The 16,520-nt window shown below is 48.7% G+C and overlaps 3 protein-coding genes and 1 long non-coding RNA gene across 6 annotated transcripts; 2 read left to right on the plus strand and 2 right to left on the minus strand.

Annotated features, from left to right (window-relative positions):
• Window positions 1-959: 959 nt before the first annotated feature.
• Window positions 960-1,661, plus strand: LOC112343281. The gene is made up of 2 exons (XR_002991215.1): window positions 960-1,481; window positions 1,539-1,661. It is a non-coding gene; the product is annotated as an uncharacterized LOC112343281 (long non-coding RNA).
• LOC112343268 (probable disease resistance protein At1g61300) lies at window positions 1,569-5,254 on the minus strand. Its single transcript, XM_024666432.1, has 3 exons — window positions 4,882-5,254; window positions 4,549-4,797; window positions 1,569-4,487 (listed from the first exon to the last, which is right to left on the minus strand). The coding sequence occupies exons 1-3, from the start codon at window positions 5,157-5,159 to the stop codon at window positions 1,838-1,840; spliced, it is 3,177 nt and encodes a 1,058-aa protein (XP_024522200.1). The 5' UTR covers window positions 5,160-5,254; the 3' UTR covers window positions 1,569-1,837.
• A 1,808-nt stretch (window positions 5,255-7,062) lies between these two features.
• Window positions 7,063-9,508, plus strand: LOC112343272. 3 transcript variants are annotated; one of them, XR_002991214.1, is made up of 4 exons: window positions 7,063-8,988; window positions 9,042-9,147; window positions 9,199-9,322; window positions 9,445-9,508. XR_002991214.1 is itself a non-coding variant. In XM_024666446.1 (3 exons), exon 1 carries the CDS (start codon window positions 8,160-8,162, stop codon window positions 8,787-8,789), a length of 630 nt encoding a protein of 209 aa, XP_024522214.1. In that variant the 5' UTR covers window positions 7,063-8,159; the 3' UTR covers window positions 8,790-8,988; window positions 9,042-9,147; window positions 9,199-9,389. The 3 variants fall into 3 exon arrangements, 1 of the variants encoding a protein (XP_024522214.1); XR_002991213.1 differs by having other exon boundaries at window positions 7,066-8,988; window positions 9,410-9,508; XM_024666446.1 differs by lacking the exon at window positions 9,445-9,508 and having other exon boundaries at window positions 9,199-9,389.
• A 4,703-nt stretch (window positions 9,509-14,211) lies between these two features.
• On the minus strand, window positions 14,212-16,186 carry LOC112343289 (G-type lectin S-receptor-like serine/threonine-protein kinase At1g34300). Its single transcript, XM_024666464.1, has 4 exons — window positions 15,792-16,186; window positions 14,942-15,652; window positions 14,406-14,769; window positions 14,212-14,310 (listed from the first exon to the last, which is right to left on the minus strand). Exons 1-4 carry the CDS (start codon window positions 16,184-16,186, stop codon window positions 14,212-14,214), a joined length of 1,569 nt encoding a protein of 522 aa, XP_024522232.1.
• Window positions 16,187-16,520: the final 334 nt, after the last annotated feature.

Genomic DNA, 16,520 nt, shown 5'->3' on the forward strand with positions numbered 1-16,520 from the left:
CAGCTACAGGACCCAGCAGTCGCAGCTCACGGTCCCTGCCACAGCTTTGCTCCTTCTGGAGGAGGAGGAGAAGGTCCTCCTCCACGACCACTCTACGTCCCAGCAATAAGATTTGGTGGGTGGTCACCTCACTTCCAGCAGCACCAAGACCCACTTTTCCCTTCGGATCCATTCTTGACTCCGTCGGACCACTGATTTCTACGCTCGTTTGCTCCTCTTCCAGTCGAGAGACCGTTCCATCCGCCAGTGCTGTATCCTTTTCCGAATGCTCCGACTTTCCAGCCTGCTGATAATGTGGTTCATCCGGCGCATTCCTCTGGGGAGCTTAAAGCTCGTCCTGGCCTTCACTTCGAGTCTCCGGTGTTTCGACCCAGCGCAGCAGAGACCTCGGACTTCAAACGCGCCCCAGAGCAGCCGAGGAGATCGGTTACACCTGCGAAGGATGACAAGCAACAATTCCACGGCAATGGTTCCGAGCTCCTTCAGTTGTTACAGGGTGGTCCTGGTCGTGTGAAGCCCACAGCCTCCACAAAGGTGGATGCTACACAGGACAGTGGGGATTCTGGAGAGCCATCAAAGAAAGGAAGTCCATCTGCTGTTCACGGCCCCATAGGACCGCCGAGGCGTCATGTCGTTTCTCCTCCGCAGAGTCCAAATGACCTCCTTGGACGTTTGTGGGCTGCTCTTCCGTCGTCAAGCCACACCTTGTTTGGCGGAGAAAGCGAACGCAAGACGTCAGCCCGGAGCTTTAGCGTTGAAGCGAACGAGATGTCCCGGGAAGTCGATGGAGGTGGAGCTGCTGGTTTCGCACTTTTGAAGCGAAGGGGATCGGAGCCTGCCGCCTCGCACTACCTTTAAACGGCTACGACTATAACGACTCTAAGACAAATGATAAGCCGAGGACAAACTCAGCATCCGGAAGACTACAGGACTATCGTGGGAGATCCGTAAATGGAGAGGCCGAATTTGAGCCCGGAGGCGATGACTTTAGAGGTGCGGGAAGGCGTCGAGGTACCGGTCGTCCAGACGCCAGACGCGGTGGTCGGGGTGCTGTTGGCCAGTGGATTGCGGTAAATGAGAGGCATAAAGATGCTGAGCCAAGTGACATCACGTCCTGCGATATCTCTGATGGAAGGGACGAGTCGCTTAAATCTTGAAACGGGACTTAGTCGAATGCTAGGAGAAAACATCAACAGGAATGGAGGATAAAACAGGCCGACTCAAAGGCAGCATTTCCAGCGGAGAAAAAACCGGACTACAAGGTTCCAAAGGCACGGTCTTTGGCATCTCAACTTGAACGTCCAGGCTTGCCATCGGGAAGTACGCAAAACTCTTCCGTTGGCGCGGCTTTTGAGGAGTCCAAACAGAGGCTCCATAATCTAGATGCTTTGGAAGGAGAAGGCGTGACGACCTCTCTAGATCTCGAGGAGCTACAAATTGACGGTCACCGTCGTGAGGGTAACACTCCACAGTTTGACAAGGTTTGTGCTTGCTTTTTTTCTTTCTTTATTTTCATGTGTTTGTATCTCTGGTTACAGCCGAAGGAGAACCGTTTCAGGACCTCTGAAGAACTAAAGGTATGCATATGCATATTCTTAATATTGTTATGTTTTCCATGTTTTACCATTTACTCTATACACCAGATTTTAAAATACTCAAAACCACGAGAGTAAAGTAATATCCTGAGAATACGATTTGTAAGCAAAACAGAAACTATGTCTTCTCCAAACGCTGCTGACGGCTTGGAAATCTCTGTTTTTGTTTTTTGAGTTATGCAAAATAGTGTAGCATTTGCGCAGATCGAGAACCCAATCGATGTCCACTGAAGGAGCAAGGTTTAATCCCAGAATTTTATCTGGAGATCCGGCCGCTCCTCAAGCCATGGTGGAACTTTCGTAGCTTTTAGGCAGCGTAGGACTTTGAGCCTGGGAAATAAGCCAAGGCCGTGATCGTCTGAACTCAATTGGGGCCACACTACATCATCATGACCAGAGAGCTCAAGTTCCTCCAATCCTGGAAGGGATGCAATGGATGATGGAATATTTTTGATCCCCATCAAGTGCGCCCATCTTAAAAGAGTCATCTGGTCTGTTGGCTCAAAGAAATCATTGGGGATACAGCCCTTCCACAAAAATAATGTGACGCATTTCACCTTCAGCTGTGATCTCTCGGTTGGCATCAAGAGTCTCCTCATGTAACCTTCTACATCCAGTTCATCAAGGTCTTTGGGGAGTTGTGTCACAAAGAGAGGCAAATGCTCCCATGTATTATCAAGAGCCACAACGAATGTTAACCTCTTCAGATTTGGAAGACTTGCTGCCAAATCATCCTTGAACTCCGACTGTGCAATGTGTAGATTTTCAAGGCCCAGAAATTCAAGGCATGGGAACGATCCATCCAGACTGAAGAACTGGATACCACTGCAGTCTAGGTGAAGTTCTCGTAGCCGCTGAAAGCCCTTTAACCAGGACAGGTCTTTCATTGTCTCATTGTTCCTGATGGTTAACAATTGTAGCTGTGGCCATTCAAGGCTTTCGGCATTGTTTTCACCGTCTTGAACCCCGTCAATCGAAAAGCCCTCAAGCTGTTTGGAATTCTTAAACATTCGCTTCCAGTCAAGTTTGATAGTCGATTTCACCATAATCTCACATCGTTTCAGATTGACAAGTTGCCACGGGCCGGTGAAATCGCCAAAGTCCATGCTCTTTGCGCACAACTTCAGTTTCTCAATGTCCACTAGTGCACCAAGGCTGCGAGGTATTTTTATTGTTGCATTGTAGAGTGTTAGCGTTAAATGTCTTAGCTTGTGTAGGCTTGAAATTCCACTCAAATCCACAGCCAGAGCTAACTCCTTAAAGGATACAAGCTCCAGCTCTTCCAAGTCGAATAATTGGGGCAGTAATGCAAAGTTGAGATTTCTGGTAGCCTTGCATTTCAAAACCTTCAGTGATGTCAAGCTGAAGAGCGCATCTGGCAATTGAGGCACATCATCGTAGGATGGAAGGTGAAGCACTTGAAGGTTTCTCAGCTTGGATATGCTCTCTGGAATAGAACGGGCCAAATTATAGCATCCATTCAAGCTCAATACCTTGACATTTTGGATGTGATCTATATCCAAACCAGAAATTTCATGAGGTCCATCGAGAAGCAAGACATCTCGCACATGAATGTCAGACAAAAGGCTGCTTGTAACCTTCTTTCCAATGAATGAAACTTTAGAAAATGTTGGAGAAATCCCAGGTGGACAATCATAGCCAAACAGGCATCCCTTCTCGTGCTCTTCCTGGGGTGGGTACTTCCCTTTCAAGATTCTTATGCACAGCTTGCGTACCATGTCGTGCACAGTTACATACTTTTCCCGAAGTATACTAGTTGTCTTCACTAGGCATCTTCGTTCCAGTTCACTAACAATCTGCAGAGGCGAGAGTTCTGACCCAACCGCTATCCAACATTTTCTCAGATGATCAAACTGGATTCGCTCATCTTCTGGAAACGCAGCCACATAGAGAAAGCACTCTTGCAGCTTTTCATCCTTATTAAAGCGTCCCAGCTCATCATAGCTAAACTTCAAGCGCTGGAACATCCGCTTCTCAATGTCCCCGTCATTCAACAAATGCATCTTCTCATAGCGTTCTTCCCACACCTGTGGCCCCTCATTCCTGTAGACAGCCATGGCACTGCCAATCACTTCAAGAGCTAGAGGGAGCCCCTCACATTTGCTAGCTATTCTCTCGGCAACTTCCACAATGTCCGGATCACTAGGTAGTGAATCACGAAAGGCAAACTTCCAAAACATCTTTTCGCTCTCGGCCTTTGATAGCTTACACACACGAAATATTTTTGCACCCAGCATGCTCAAAATGTCTTCCTTTCTGGTTGTTACCAGCACCCGGCTGTAAGAGGACGGCCCTGTTATAAAATCCAGTCCCTCGGCCCAGCTCATGTCCCACACATCATCCAGTATCAGCAAGACACGAATTCCACGAGCAACATTTTGTGCCAAGTGCTGCACATGCTCAAGGGTGCCTGCATTTTGGGCCCTCTCTTTCATGCCGCCCCATTCAAGAGCGTTGAGGAGCTGGGCCCTGAGATCATCCTCCGATGCATCTTTCTTGACAGTGATCCATACAATGTTGTCATGGAAATGCTGCCGGACCCTCTGGTCATTGTTCACGAATCTTGCAAGGGTGGTCTTGCCACACCCTCCCATTCCCAGGAGTCCAAACCATTTCCCCGGGTGTGGATCCAGGAGGGCATTCACCACCTCATCCACCTGCTCCCCATGGCGGCCAAACATGTCGTTGGCCTCGGGAACACCACGCCGTTCATACTTTACGAGACCTCTGTCTTGTGGACAACTCCGTACGGAAAAGCTGGTGCTCCGCTGTATCACTCTCAACTCTTCTCGCTCGTACCTTTCAATGTGCGGGAGGAGATCGTCCTCGCAAGTGCGTACCAGCTCCGAAATCGCGCCAGATCGCTTCTCCCTGCGCGACAGATCCATCTTTTAGCTTCATTGCTTCAAACATGAATTCGAATAAGCCTTACCGTAGTGCTTGCGCCTTCTTAGTCCATTCAGTCAGTTCAGTCAGCCACGCCTCAGCCTCACCAGAGTAGCGGAAATCTGGATTCCTGTGCTTGGGAGCATTAAACTTGTCAAGCGTGGCCTGGATTCTGGATGCCCTCTTCTCTAGCTTCTCAATGTGGACATTCAGCTCATGCTCGTGACCTTGGATCTGCGACAGGAGATCGTCGTAGGCACTTAAGGACTTCGCGATCTCGTTACTCCGCTTGTACCTATAGGAAGTGGAGAAGTTCAACCAGCTGCCTGCCATTTCTACACACACACACACACAAAAGATAAAATGCTACTGTACCGACCGCTTTATGGGGCTCCAGATCCTGTTGTGGCGTGATCGCAAGAGTGCTTGTGCCGTGGTGTTCCATGTCCTGACACGCTCCAAGCATTTCTCGGCCGCTTCAGAGAACGTGAAGCCAGGATTCTGCTGCTTGTGAACACTGAAAGCTTCGATCTTGTCCTGGATGTGGGGCGCCTTGTTCTCCAGCGTGTCAATGTTGGCATTGCAGTCCCATATCTTCTTAGCAGGGCCCAGAGCCAAGCCACACAAGACGCCTGTCAAGGAGCCCACAACCTCCATGCCTGTAGACCTACAAGTAAACGTCGTCTCCCAGAACTCTTGGCCTTGGTACCCCTCTTAAAATGAACAGTAATTCTCAGAGAGGTATAAGCTGTTACAAGTGACTTGAGTTTAATTGGAGTTGATTGCTTGCAGTAGAGCCCGTAGTAGAGGGCCTCGTGCAGCACCCTCCCTCTTGCAATGCCAGCTGTGGCTCTCTCTCTCTCTCTCTCTCTCATTGCTCCGACATTGTAAGTTTCTCCAGGAGAGGTAACTTTTGTCGCTTTGTTTTAGTTGCACACAGATAGGACGCCTTCCAGCTGACTGGGCCACGTGTTTGATTGCTTTGGGTCAGGAAAGCGTACTCTGGGTCATTCTTCACTATTTTTGAGACTAGAAATGTATATGGTTTTACTTTTGAACTAGGATAGTTTATATGTTTTAATATAGTTAACACTCTGGAACTTGATTTATAATATTAAGGACATCAAGAATTATTTTAAAATTGGACTAAAACTTGATTTTCCTTATGGATTTTCAACTACATAAAAGATGTACATTCATGTAATTTATTCATATGACAATATTCTTTTGATAAGAGCATAGGTTGTGCTGTTTAACAAACATATGATGTTTTTGACTGGAACTTTTATGAAAAAATTCCCACACTTCAATAAGAAAATAAAAAAATTTATATTGTTTTTATTTGCTGCAGAATGTCCTTTTTTAATTCTATATGAATTGGGATTGTTGGTTACAACTTCCATACATATAACATATAAATGTTCTATTGCAAACACCTTTACCACATATTTAATTCTTCCTTGGATCCTCATAATATAATCAATTGCCACTTCTATAAAATTGTCTTTATTGTTACTTCTATAGTAGTGTCCTTATTGTGGGCACCTTCTGGAAATTTGTGATAAACTACATCCAAAACTAAATAAAAGTAATTCCAAACATTGTTATAGTATGGCACAATGCAAACTTCTCTAACTAGAGCATCCATTAGTAAGATGCAAATATGATTAAACTGAATATTCCCTAAAACTAGAATATGAGAACCTATGTGGTGATATTTCATTAGAGTTCTTCTTAGTTCATCTACATAGTAACTGAGAAAAAATTATTAGCTTCTACCAAAGAAATAGACAGATAGACAATTTCTCACTAGTAGTATTTAACACAAATAAAGATTTCAATTGCACCCCTAATCCCAACTAAGAATATCTTTATAATTTGAGTAAAATATATATCACTTGGAAAACCATATAGTTATAAGCATGAAATATAATATGATTATTACAAACCTACCACCATAGTTGTGTTTTGCTTTTGCACTATGATTTTAGCATGTATTGCCACAATTTTTAATTCTTCCTCTTTCATGACATTTTCTTCAACCAAATTATCATTAGGTAAACTATTCATCACTCATTCCAACATCACTAATGACAAATATAATGTTCTCTCACAAATCATATCCAAACCCATTTGCTAGATTATATGGTTCTGACTTTCCCCCCAAATCCACTCTATTATTTGTCACCGTGCTAACTTATGCATTTTTAGTGAGAGTAAGTGTTTGCCTATGCTTATAGAAAGTAGATTTGGTGAAAAAATAACCTTTTGTTGCCCTTGTTGCAACATATGATAGACAACAATAATTTTTCTTTCCTTTTTGATTTAGTTTGGTATGAACCATTGAGATGTGTCATTTTCTAGCTAATCTAGTGATTCTAATCCCCAGACAAATATTACAATCAACATTACAAGGCAAACACATTCTTGCAAAACTTGTGAAACTTAAAAATACACGATTATCACATATCTTTTAGTGTTTTTAATGTTGTCAGCCTTGTGGTTTTTTGCTGCTTTCTTTCAAAAACATAATATTGTTATAAATATTTTTTTTGAGGTATTTTTCAAGTCTTTATTTAGCAAATTCATAATGGAGGTAGAGGAGATAAATTGCCCAATCCGTAATGCTTTTTGGGATTAGGCCTATAAGTAACATTTGATAAACATAAAACATAGGAAGGTTAAGGCTTTTTACTTGCATTTATTGATAGAATTTTTTTTCTACTGCTTGTGATCACTGAAAGCGTTGATCTTGGCCTGGATGTGGTGCGCCTTGTTCTCCAGCGTTTCAATGTTGGCATTGCAGTCCCATATCTTCTTAGCAGGGCCCAGAGCCAAGCCACACAAGGCGCTTGCCAAGACGCTTGTCAAGGAGCCCACAACCTCCATGGCTGTAGACCTACAAGTAAAGGTTGTCTCCCTCCCAGAAAGAAGCACAATATTAACTCTTGACCTTGTAGATCGGAATTCTTCACTTTTTTCACAGCTGTGACTCACTCACTCTAAGAGATTCACAGTGAGCACCGCAACGATCGCTACATCGCTCGCAAGAAACACCTCTATTTGTACAAACAGACAAACGTGGAGCACGTAAAGTACTTGTGTCTTTGGCCTAAAAACGGGCATCTTAAACGCCATAGCCAGAAAATGGACGGCGGAGATCTTTTGAGCAAGAACCCTAAGCCCCAATTTCTCTTGGCGAGGCGGCGAGAGAGCGATGGCGCAGAGAGATGCGACACGCCCGAGAAGAACATCGTCTTTTCTCTTGTACGGCGTTGATCCAGGCGAACGGGAATAGAGGGCTCCTCTGCCGATCTTTGATGGGATCCGGGCGATCTTGTCACCGACGTCTTGAAAGATCTTAGATTCTATCCGCAATCGCCCAGTCAATGCGATCCTGGCGATGGGTGCTCCATATCATTCTATTCCCGCCCGGACGTGATCTCCAGGATTTGCGAAGAAGAAGGTCGTCGATCAGATGCGCGATGCTGGCGCGCAATTGATTGGGGCTTCCCGCTACATTTTCCCGCGCTATCGTCTCTACTTCTCCATTCTAGGGTTCTTTCTTGGAGGCGACGTAGGTTTTCTATTGCCCGCGTGGTCGAGGAGACGGCGCTGGGGGGCGGCCTTGATCGGCGTTCTGGAGCTACACAGGTAATGGGGCTCGAAATAGGAAGAGGCTCCAGCTTAAGGCTCCGACGAGCAGTGCCAAGGCGAGGAGCCCCAGCCAGCGTTACGGTGACAACAAAGGCCCCTGGGGCAAAATGTTCCATCGGCAGTGGATCGCCAAAAACTCCTGCAAAAGCTGAGGCTTCTAGGACAGCAAAAATTGCCGAGGTGAGCAATGATAGTGGAGCAGAGGATTTAGACGATTCGGGAGTAGAAAGTGGAGCAATCGATGGTGGGGAAGAAGAGGTAAACAAGATCATGACTGGAGGAGGAAACGATGCCGAGGTGGAAAGAACAACAGTGGTGGAGAGCTCCATTGAGACTGTCAGGAAACATGGCGAGGCTGTTTCTAGCGCCTTAGCTGGACTTTCAATCAGAGGTAGTGCCTTGACCCACGGTAATCCCGTTAAGATGAAAGCTGGTTGTGGTTCCGTGAAAGCTGAAGCTTCGGTTTCGATCGCAGCTGGATGTGATCCTATGAAAGTAGATGGATTGGTGAAAATGGAAGCTGGTTTTGAGTCTGCAAGAGTCGAAGCTCTGGTTGGCTCGGTGAAGATGGACCCTCGTTATGATACTGTGAAACTTGAAACTCCATTCGGGGGTTGTTTTAGATGTTGAGAGGTGGTGGCTTCTCCAAGAGACTGAAGTTGCCGGGTACTCGACGTCCAGGGGATGCCGGATTCGTGTTGGCGAGTTCATTTCCTTCAGTTTTCCCAAGCCTGAAGCCGAAAGTAAGAAGAATTTCTTTGAGCACAAGAAGGTTCGGCCGAAAGTGAGCTCCGATATTGTAAGGTTCTTGACAAAAGCTTCAGGAGAGGTACGTTTCACTTGACTTGTTTCTTCGTTTTACTTCTAACCATTTGCTCACAGATAGGACGGCTTCCAGCCGACTGCGCCAAGTGTTTGATACCTTTGGGAAGTGCAAAATGGCACCAGAGGCTCTTTCTCTTATGAGCAGCATAGTTCTCCATTTGAGGTAGAGTTTTCTGTGTTTACCAGAGACGTTACGTATATGATGTGCTTGCAGAGTTTATATCAACAAGTCAGAAGCCTTACGAGGAGGGGGTTGAGCGCGGATTGAAGCTTCTGCAAGCTATCTTGAAGCCGGTAATGCTTCGAAGAACAAAAGATTCAACTGATAAAGAAGGAAGGTAAGCATTTTTTTCTTTGCACCGTGCCTTGTCTTGTATTCACTCACCGTGCCTTGTCTTGTATTCACTCACAAGTTGGATTCACAGACCAATTCTTGTTCTCCAACCGGCTCAATGTGAAGTTATTGAATGCAAACTATCTGAGCCTGAACGTGATTTTTATGATGCCCTTTACCACAGATCTAAGGCATGAAGAACTTCTCTTTCTTTTATTTTCTCTTTTTTCTGAACACGATTTTGCATTTGTGATCAGGTAAAATTCGATCAGTTCGTTGAACAAGGTAAAGTTCTCCATAACTATGCCTCGATCCTCGAACTGCTACTTCGATTACGGCAAGCTTGTGATCATCCTTTTCTTGTTCTGAGGTAGAAAATGCATCCTCTTATGTCTGAAGTTCCTCACGTTTTCTTCGTCACGCAGCCGTGGCGATACTGAAGACTTTGCGGACCTGGGAAAGCTGGCTAGACGTTTCTTGGACAAGAATTCCTCCCAGGTGCCTTCGACGGCGTATGTCAAAGAGGTGGTATTCGTAAAGGAGAAAGTGCTGAGTGCCCAATTTGTTTGGAGATGCCAGAGGACGCAGTTCTTACATTGAAAGTGCCGTGAGTGCCGAGAATGTGGACGATCGAGCATCGGTCAGACGAAGAACGTATCGATCAAGCGATTCATCATCAAAGTAAGCGCCACTTGAAACTCTCTTTGACGTTTCTCATGTCTCTAGAGCAGGACTCGGTGGAGGAGAGAATGCAACAGGTCCAAGCGAGGAAGCAGCGATTGATCGCGGGGGCTCTCACAGACGAAGAGGTGCCAAGCGCTCGAATCGAGGAGCTCAAAATGCTATTTAAATGAGAAGAACTGGAGTCCTTAGCATTTTCTTAACTTACATCAGGTTAAAGAGGGGAATATGCTTCTAGCTTCGGCGCGTATATTCTTCAATGTGTCATAGCTAGGTTTCTTCGCGGCTATGGCGGACAGCGAAGGAGCAGGCGATTGCGTCGCAAGCGCGTTTGATTCCGGCAGCATCGGCGACGAGCAACGTATGCATGCTAGGAGCAGCAGCAGCGCCAGCGCCGGCGCCGCGCCGCGATTTCGCTGGCCTAGAGCCGGAGTAGCCGATCTAGATTCATGCAAGCATATGATCTCTAGGAAATTGAGCTGAACGCTGAGGCTTTGCAGGCGATCGCGTCGATTCCTCTCGTCTCCGCGGCCGGGGCGGCTAGAAAGCCGGGGCGCATTCTAGAGTTTCGGGGTTTCTGGGGCGATCAGTCATGTAGCGGGCAGTGATTCTCTCACAGAGAGCTGGAAGTCAGCCATGACGTGGAATCCGCCACAAGTAGCTTGTCCGCCTTGACTGCCACTACTCAGGCCGAGGATGAACTGGGCGTGGATGTGTCGTCTCCCAGCGGCGATTTGCTGCTCCATTTGAGCGGTGGGGGCGACGAGCAGCTGAGGAGCAGTAGCAGCTACAGGACCCAGCAGTCGCACCTTACGGTCCCTGCCACAGCTTTGCTCCTTCTGGAGGACCTGGAGGAGGAGGAGAAGGTCCTCCTCCACGACCACTCTACGTCCCAGCAATAAGATTTGGTGGGTGGTCACCTTACTTCCAGCAGCACCAAGACCCACTTTTCCCTTCGGATCCATTCTTGACTCCGTCGGACCACTGATTTCTACGCTCGTTTGCTCCTCTTCCAGTCGAGAGACCGTTCCATCCGCCAGTGCCGTATCCTTTTCCAAATGCTCCGACTTTCCAGCCTGCTGATAATGTGGTTCATCCGCCGCATTCCTCTGGGGAGCTTAAAGCTCGTCCTGGCCTTCACTTCGAGTCTCCGGTGTTTGGACCCAGCGCAGCAGAGACCTCGGACTCCAAACGCGCCCCAGAGCAGCCGAGGAGATCGGTTACACCTGCGAAGGATGACAAGCAACAATTCCACGGCAATGGTTCCGAGCTCCTTCAGTTGTTACAGGGTGGTCCTGGTCGTGTGAAGCCCACAGCCTCCACAAAGGTGGATGCTACACAGGACAGTGGGGATTCTGGAGAGCCATCAAAGAAAGGAAGTCCATCTGCTGTTCACGGCCCCACAGGATCGCCGAGGCGTCATGTCGTTGCTCCTCCGCAGAGTCCAAATGACCTCCTTGGACGTTTGTGGCCTGCTCTTCCGTCGTCAAGCCACACTTTGTTTGACGGAGGAAGCGAGCGCAAGGCGTCAGCCCGGAGCTTTGGCGTTGAAGTGAACGAGATGTCCCGGGAAGTCGATGGAGGTGGAGCTGCTGGTTTCGCACTTTTGAAGCGAAGGGGATCGGAGCCTGCCGCCTCGCACTACCTTTAAACGGCTACGACTATAACGACTCTAACCCCAGGACAAACTCAGCATCCGGAAGACTACAGGACTATCGTGGGAGATACGTAAATGGAGAGGCCGAATTTGAGCCCGGAGGCGACGACTTTAGAGGAGGCGTCGAGGTGCCGGTCGTGCAGACGCCAGACGCGGTGCTCGGGGTGCTGTTGGCCAGTGCATTGCGGTAAATGAGAGGCTAGCCGCTTCATCCCATGGTGCTCTGCCTTTGTCATTGGCATGACAAGCGGATAGGAATCTAAGTCTTGATCAGTCCTGCTCTCAGCCCAGCTGATAACAGGCTGCACTTGAAGGAGATTGTGCTCGATCATGGAGTCAACACTATCTTGTGCGATCTTGAGCTCGCACTTGGGCACCACACCATCCGGCGCCTTTGCACACACCCTTATCACCTCAGTCCATTCCTCTGGCTTCCACAGCGCATCGCTTCTCCCATCAAAGCGCTCAAAGCGGCGGGGAGACCAGCCTGAAACCATATCCGAAACGGCACTGCTGGTCGAGAGCCCTGCTTCTCCTCGAAAGACCTCCGCAGCTTCGCCCGGCTCAGTGGACAGCGTTTCTCGACTTGTTAGAGATACCATTGAAAAGGTACGAACGTCTTTCCTTTTGGTGCTTTCTCTTTGTTTGTGTTTCTAACAATGCACTGCCAGGAAGAACTTCTGTTTCGTCCGCTTGGACGGAACGCTATCGCAGCGTCAGCGAGAACAAGTGCTCAAAAACTTCGGCAATATTCCAGCCGTGGCCGTAAGCTTTTTGTGTTGCTTACCTCCAAGAAACCACTCTATTTTGTGGACAGGTCATGCTCATGCTTTTCTCATGGTACGCGCTATAGTTTTCTTTTTTAGCCATCTTCCGAGTCGAGAATGTGGACGATCGAGCATCGGTCAGACGAAGAACGTATCGATCAAGCGATTCATCGTCAAAGTAAGCGCGAGTTGAAACTCTCTTTGACGTTTCTCATGTCTCTAAAGCAGGATCCAAGAGGAAGCAGCGATTGATCGCGGGGGCTCTCACAGACGAAGAGGTGCGAAGCGCTCGAATCGAGGAGCTCAAAATGCTATTTAGATGAGAAGAACTGGATTTTTTTAACTTATATCAGTTAAAGAGGGGAATATGCTTCTAGCATCGGCGCGTATATTCTTCGGATAGTTCAATGAATGTGGGCTATGCGTATAGGAGCTTTGGCTAGGGTACAAGCACTTCTAGGTTTCTTCGCGGCTATGGCGGACAGTGAAGGAGCTGGCGATCGCGTCGCAAGCGCGTTTGATTCCGGCAGCATCGGCGACGAGCAAGGTATGCATGCTAGGATCGCCTCGAGAAGCAGCAGCAGCGCCGGCGCCGGCGCCGCGCCGCGATTTCGCTGGCCTAGAGCCGGAGTAGCCGATCTAGATTCATGCAAGCATATGATCTCTAGGAAATTGAGCTGAACGCTGAGGCTTTGCAGGCGATCGCGTCGATTCCTCTCGTCTCCGCGGCTGGGGCGGCTAGAAAGCCGGGGCGCATTCTAGAGTTTCGGGTTTCTGGGGTGATCAGTCATGTAGCGGGCAGTGATTCTCTCATAGGGAGCTGGAAGTCAGCCATGACGTGGAATCCGCCACAAGTTCCTCCCAGCTTGTCCGCCTTGACTGCCACTACTCAGGCCGAGGATGAACTGGGCCTGGATGTGTCGTCTCCCAGCGGCGATTTGCTACTCCATTTTCTCGAGCGGTGGGGGCGACGAGCAGCTGAGGAGCAGTAGCAGCGACAGGACCCAGCAGTCGCAGCTCACGGTCCCTGCCACAGCTTTGCTCCTTCTGGAGGACCTGGAGGAGGAGGAGGAGAAGGTCCTCCTCCACGACCACTCCACGTCCCAGCAATAAGATTTGGTGGGTGGTCACCTCACTTCCAGCAGCACCAAGACCCACTTTTCCCTTCGGATCCATTCTTGACTCCGTCGGACCACTGATTTCTACGCTCGTTTGCTCCTCTTCCAGTCGAGAGACCGTTCCATCCGCCAGTGCCGTATCCTTTTCCAAATGCTCCGACTTTCCAGCCTGCTGATAATGTGGTTCATCCGCCGCATTCCTCTGGGGAGCTTAAAGCTCGTCCTGGCCTTCACTTCGAGTCTCCGGTGTTTGGACCCAGCGCGGCAGAGACCTCGGACTCCAAACGCGCCCCAGAGCAGCCGAGGAGATCGGTTACACCTGAGAAGGATGACACGCCACAATTCCACGGCAATGGTTCCGAGCTCCTTCAGTTGTTACAGGGTGGTCCTGGTCGTGTGAAGCCCACAGCCTCCACAAAGGTGGATGCTACACAGGACAGTGGGGATTCTGGAGAGCCATCAAAGAAAGGAAGTCCATCTGCTGTTCACGGCCCCATAGGATCGCCGAGGCGTCATGTCGTTGCTCCTCCGCAGAGTCCAAATGACCTCCTTGGACGTTTGTGGGCTGCTCTTCCGTCGTCAAGCCACACTTTGTTTGACGGAGAAAGCGAACGCAAGACGTCAGCCTGGATCGATCACCGACTGTGACAGTGGAGGAAGAAAGCTCGGACTATTCCCGCTCAGCACTTTCTCCGACGCTGGCGTTGGAAACGGCGGCACAGCCACCTCCAAGTCGGGCTGCTCCAGCATTTTCACCACCGGCCTGGAGCTGTCCACGCCATTGCGGACCCGGGGCTTAAAAACTTGGAGTGGAACGAGTTCGAGCGGATGATCAAGGTGGCGTTTTGATGCATCCAGCTCGACCCGCTCTCCGGCCACGTACTTTTGGAAAGCCCACACTGGAAAGTAGCGGTTCTGGCCGATTCTCGACTTGTCGTTGCCACTGAGCAGCTCCAGTAGCACCATGCCGTAGCTGTAGACGTCCACTTTGGAAGTGATGGGACGGTCACCGACCCACACGGGTGCCATGTAACCTCGAGTTCCTCGGATGGTGGTCACGTCGAGAGCCCGCTCTTTGTCAATGAGCTTGGCCAGGCCAAAGTCCAACACCTTTGGACAGAAGTTCTCGTCGAGGAGAATGTTTTGCGGCTTGATGTCGCGGAGGATGCAATCGTAGCACTCGTGCAAGTACGTGATGCCCTTTGCAACACCAAGAGCAATCGAGAACCTGCGAACCAACTTAGTAGACAAACTTTGGAAAGATCACGAACATACCTCGTTCCCCAGAGATCGATACACTCTTGGTCCAGTGATCCGTTGCTCAGGAACTCGTAGACGAGTAAACGATGGCTTCCCTCAGCGCAGTAGCCCAAAAGTTTCACTAAGTTGACGTGATGAACCCTTCCAAGGGTCGTGTTTCTCGCCGTGGCACCGTCATATCCGGAAGAACACCCTTGTAAACACTTCCGAATCCACCGGCCCCGAGCTTGCAGCTAAAATGGTTTGTGGCAACTTCCGGCTGCTCGTACGAGAACCATGTCGGGCCGCGGTGATTCTTGGAGGCTTTCTTCCACATTCCACGAAGTGATCTTCGCCAGCAGAACCACGCCGCCGCCGCAATGCACAAGAAAAGGGCGAGCTCTCCAATTGCGATACCCGCGTCGGAGAAGTAACTCCAATTTCTCAAGGAATCGGTATCCAGGACCGTCACAAACACGTCCTCGGAGAAAGAAGTTGTCGATGGATCCAGTGCCGAAACTTTGAGAAGTGCGATGGAGGTCCGCTCCATTCCCTGGACACCATTGAAGAGTTTTCCATCTTCACCACCAAGAAGACTACACCGTTTTGTCCCCGCGAGCATGTACGTAGCACCCAGGCAGCGGCAATCCTTCAAACAAGAGTCCTTGCACTGCTCGAGGGAAATCGGATCTTTGGATAGTTGTTGCAAAAGATTTCCAACGTACATGGCCCTCGGAACTTCCACCATCTTGCTCGCAGAAGAAGTAGCGTTGCCAGAAGAACAGCTGAGTGGAAAAGTTGCGGACGCATCCGGCCGATTCACTGGAATCCACAGCATGAAATCCCGGTGGACACGAACAGCACTTCCTCGGCTTGTATCCACACAAGCCAAAAGCTCCACGAGCAATGCCGACTGCCATACCACTCTCCGCTGCCACAGCTATAACTCCTCAACGTTCCATTTTTTTCCAGCGTGAGACTCCGCTCGTATTGCCGAGATCTATCGGGTACTTTTGAGCGTTGTCGAATTTGTAGCGGTACCAGGAGCTTCCGTTGGCATAAAAAAAGGCAAGATGACCATCGATGCCGAAAGTGAACTTCGGAGTGGAAGTCATTGTCAAGTCTGAGGTGTTGAGCTGCTTGTTGATGATGCCCCAGTAGGATTGATTCAAGTAGTCTTGGAAGTAAAGTTCAATACCCTGCCTGTTCATGCTAAGCCGGTATTTTCCAGCGACCAAACTCGTATTTTCACGAAGTTCTTGTCCTGGAAGGAGGGTATCTGTTGGGAAGTTAAAACTTTGCCAAATCCTGTCCGAGCTACGGTCAAGCAGCACGAGGTTGCCAGTTTCTTGCAAGGATGCGGCGGTGATAGAACAATTATCACAGCGGACAAGCCATACTATCATGGACTTGTCTGTAATCACGAGTCCAATTTCTTTAAGATCGAGCTCTCCAGTTTTGCCTACTTTGATCCTCCGTTTCTCAGTCGTACTATTGTTCTTGATGAGCACTTCAGTGGCCTCCCATCAGATTGCGAGAGTAAAGAGTGAACTCCAAAACCTAGAACTACAATTTGACTTGGTCAATGTCAACTGCGAGATATCCTCCATGATTTCTCACATCCTTCTGATTTTTGTTACGAATTCAAGGCGTTAAAAACAATTTTAAAGAAAACTGATCATACCTCACAAGAACGTGTTGTCTTTCTAACATAATAGTAGTGAAAGCAAAGTCAACTTG

This window comes from Selaginella moellendorffii, unplaced genomic scaffold (assembly GCF_000143415.4).
Source record: "Selaginella moellendorffii unplaced genomic scaffold, v1.0 SELMOscaffold_141, whole genome shotgun sequence".
Lineage (NCBI taxonomy): Eukaryota > Viridiplantae > Streptophyta > Lycopodiopsida > Selaginellales > Selaginellaceae > Selaginella > Selaginella moellendorffii.

Excerpts from the sequence above, each read along its gene's own strand:
- LOC112343268 (XM_024666432.1), bottom strand. The coding sequence starts at position 5,159 with ATGGAGGTTGTGGGCTCCTTGACAGGCGTCTTGTGTGGCTTGGCTCTG. Across the intron at positions 4,798-4,881 it reads ATCTGGAGCCCCATAAAGCG|GTACAAGCGGAGTAACGAGA; the intron begins GTCGGTACAGTA and ends CACTTCCTATAG. Across the intron at positions 4,488-4,548 it reads AAGAAGGCGCAAGCACTACG|GGAGAAGCGATCTGGCGCGA; the intron begins GTAAGGCTTATT and ends TCTGTCGCGCAG.
- LOC112343272 (XM_024666446.1), top strand. The coding sequence starts at position 8,160 with ATGGGGCTCGAAATAGGAAGAGGCTCCAGCTTAAGGCTCCGACGAGCA.
- LOC112343289 (XM_024666464.1), bottom strand. The coding sequence starts at position 16,186 with ATGATAGTATGGCTTGTCCGCTGTGATAATTGTTCTATCACCGCCGCA. Across the intron at positions 15,653-15,791 it reads AAATTCGACAACGCTCAAAA|CCGAGGAAGTGCTGTTCGTG; the intron begins GTACCCGATAGA and ends TGTGGATACAAG. Across the intron at positions 14,770-14,941 it reads GAAACACGACCCTTGGAAGG|GTTCTCGATTGCTCTTGGTG; the intron begins GTTCATCACGTC and ends GTTGGTTCGCAG.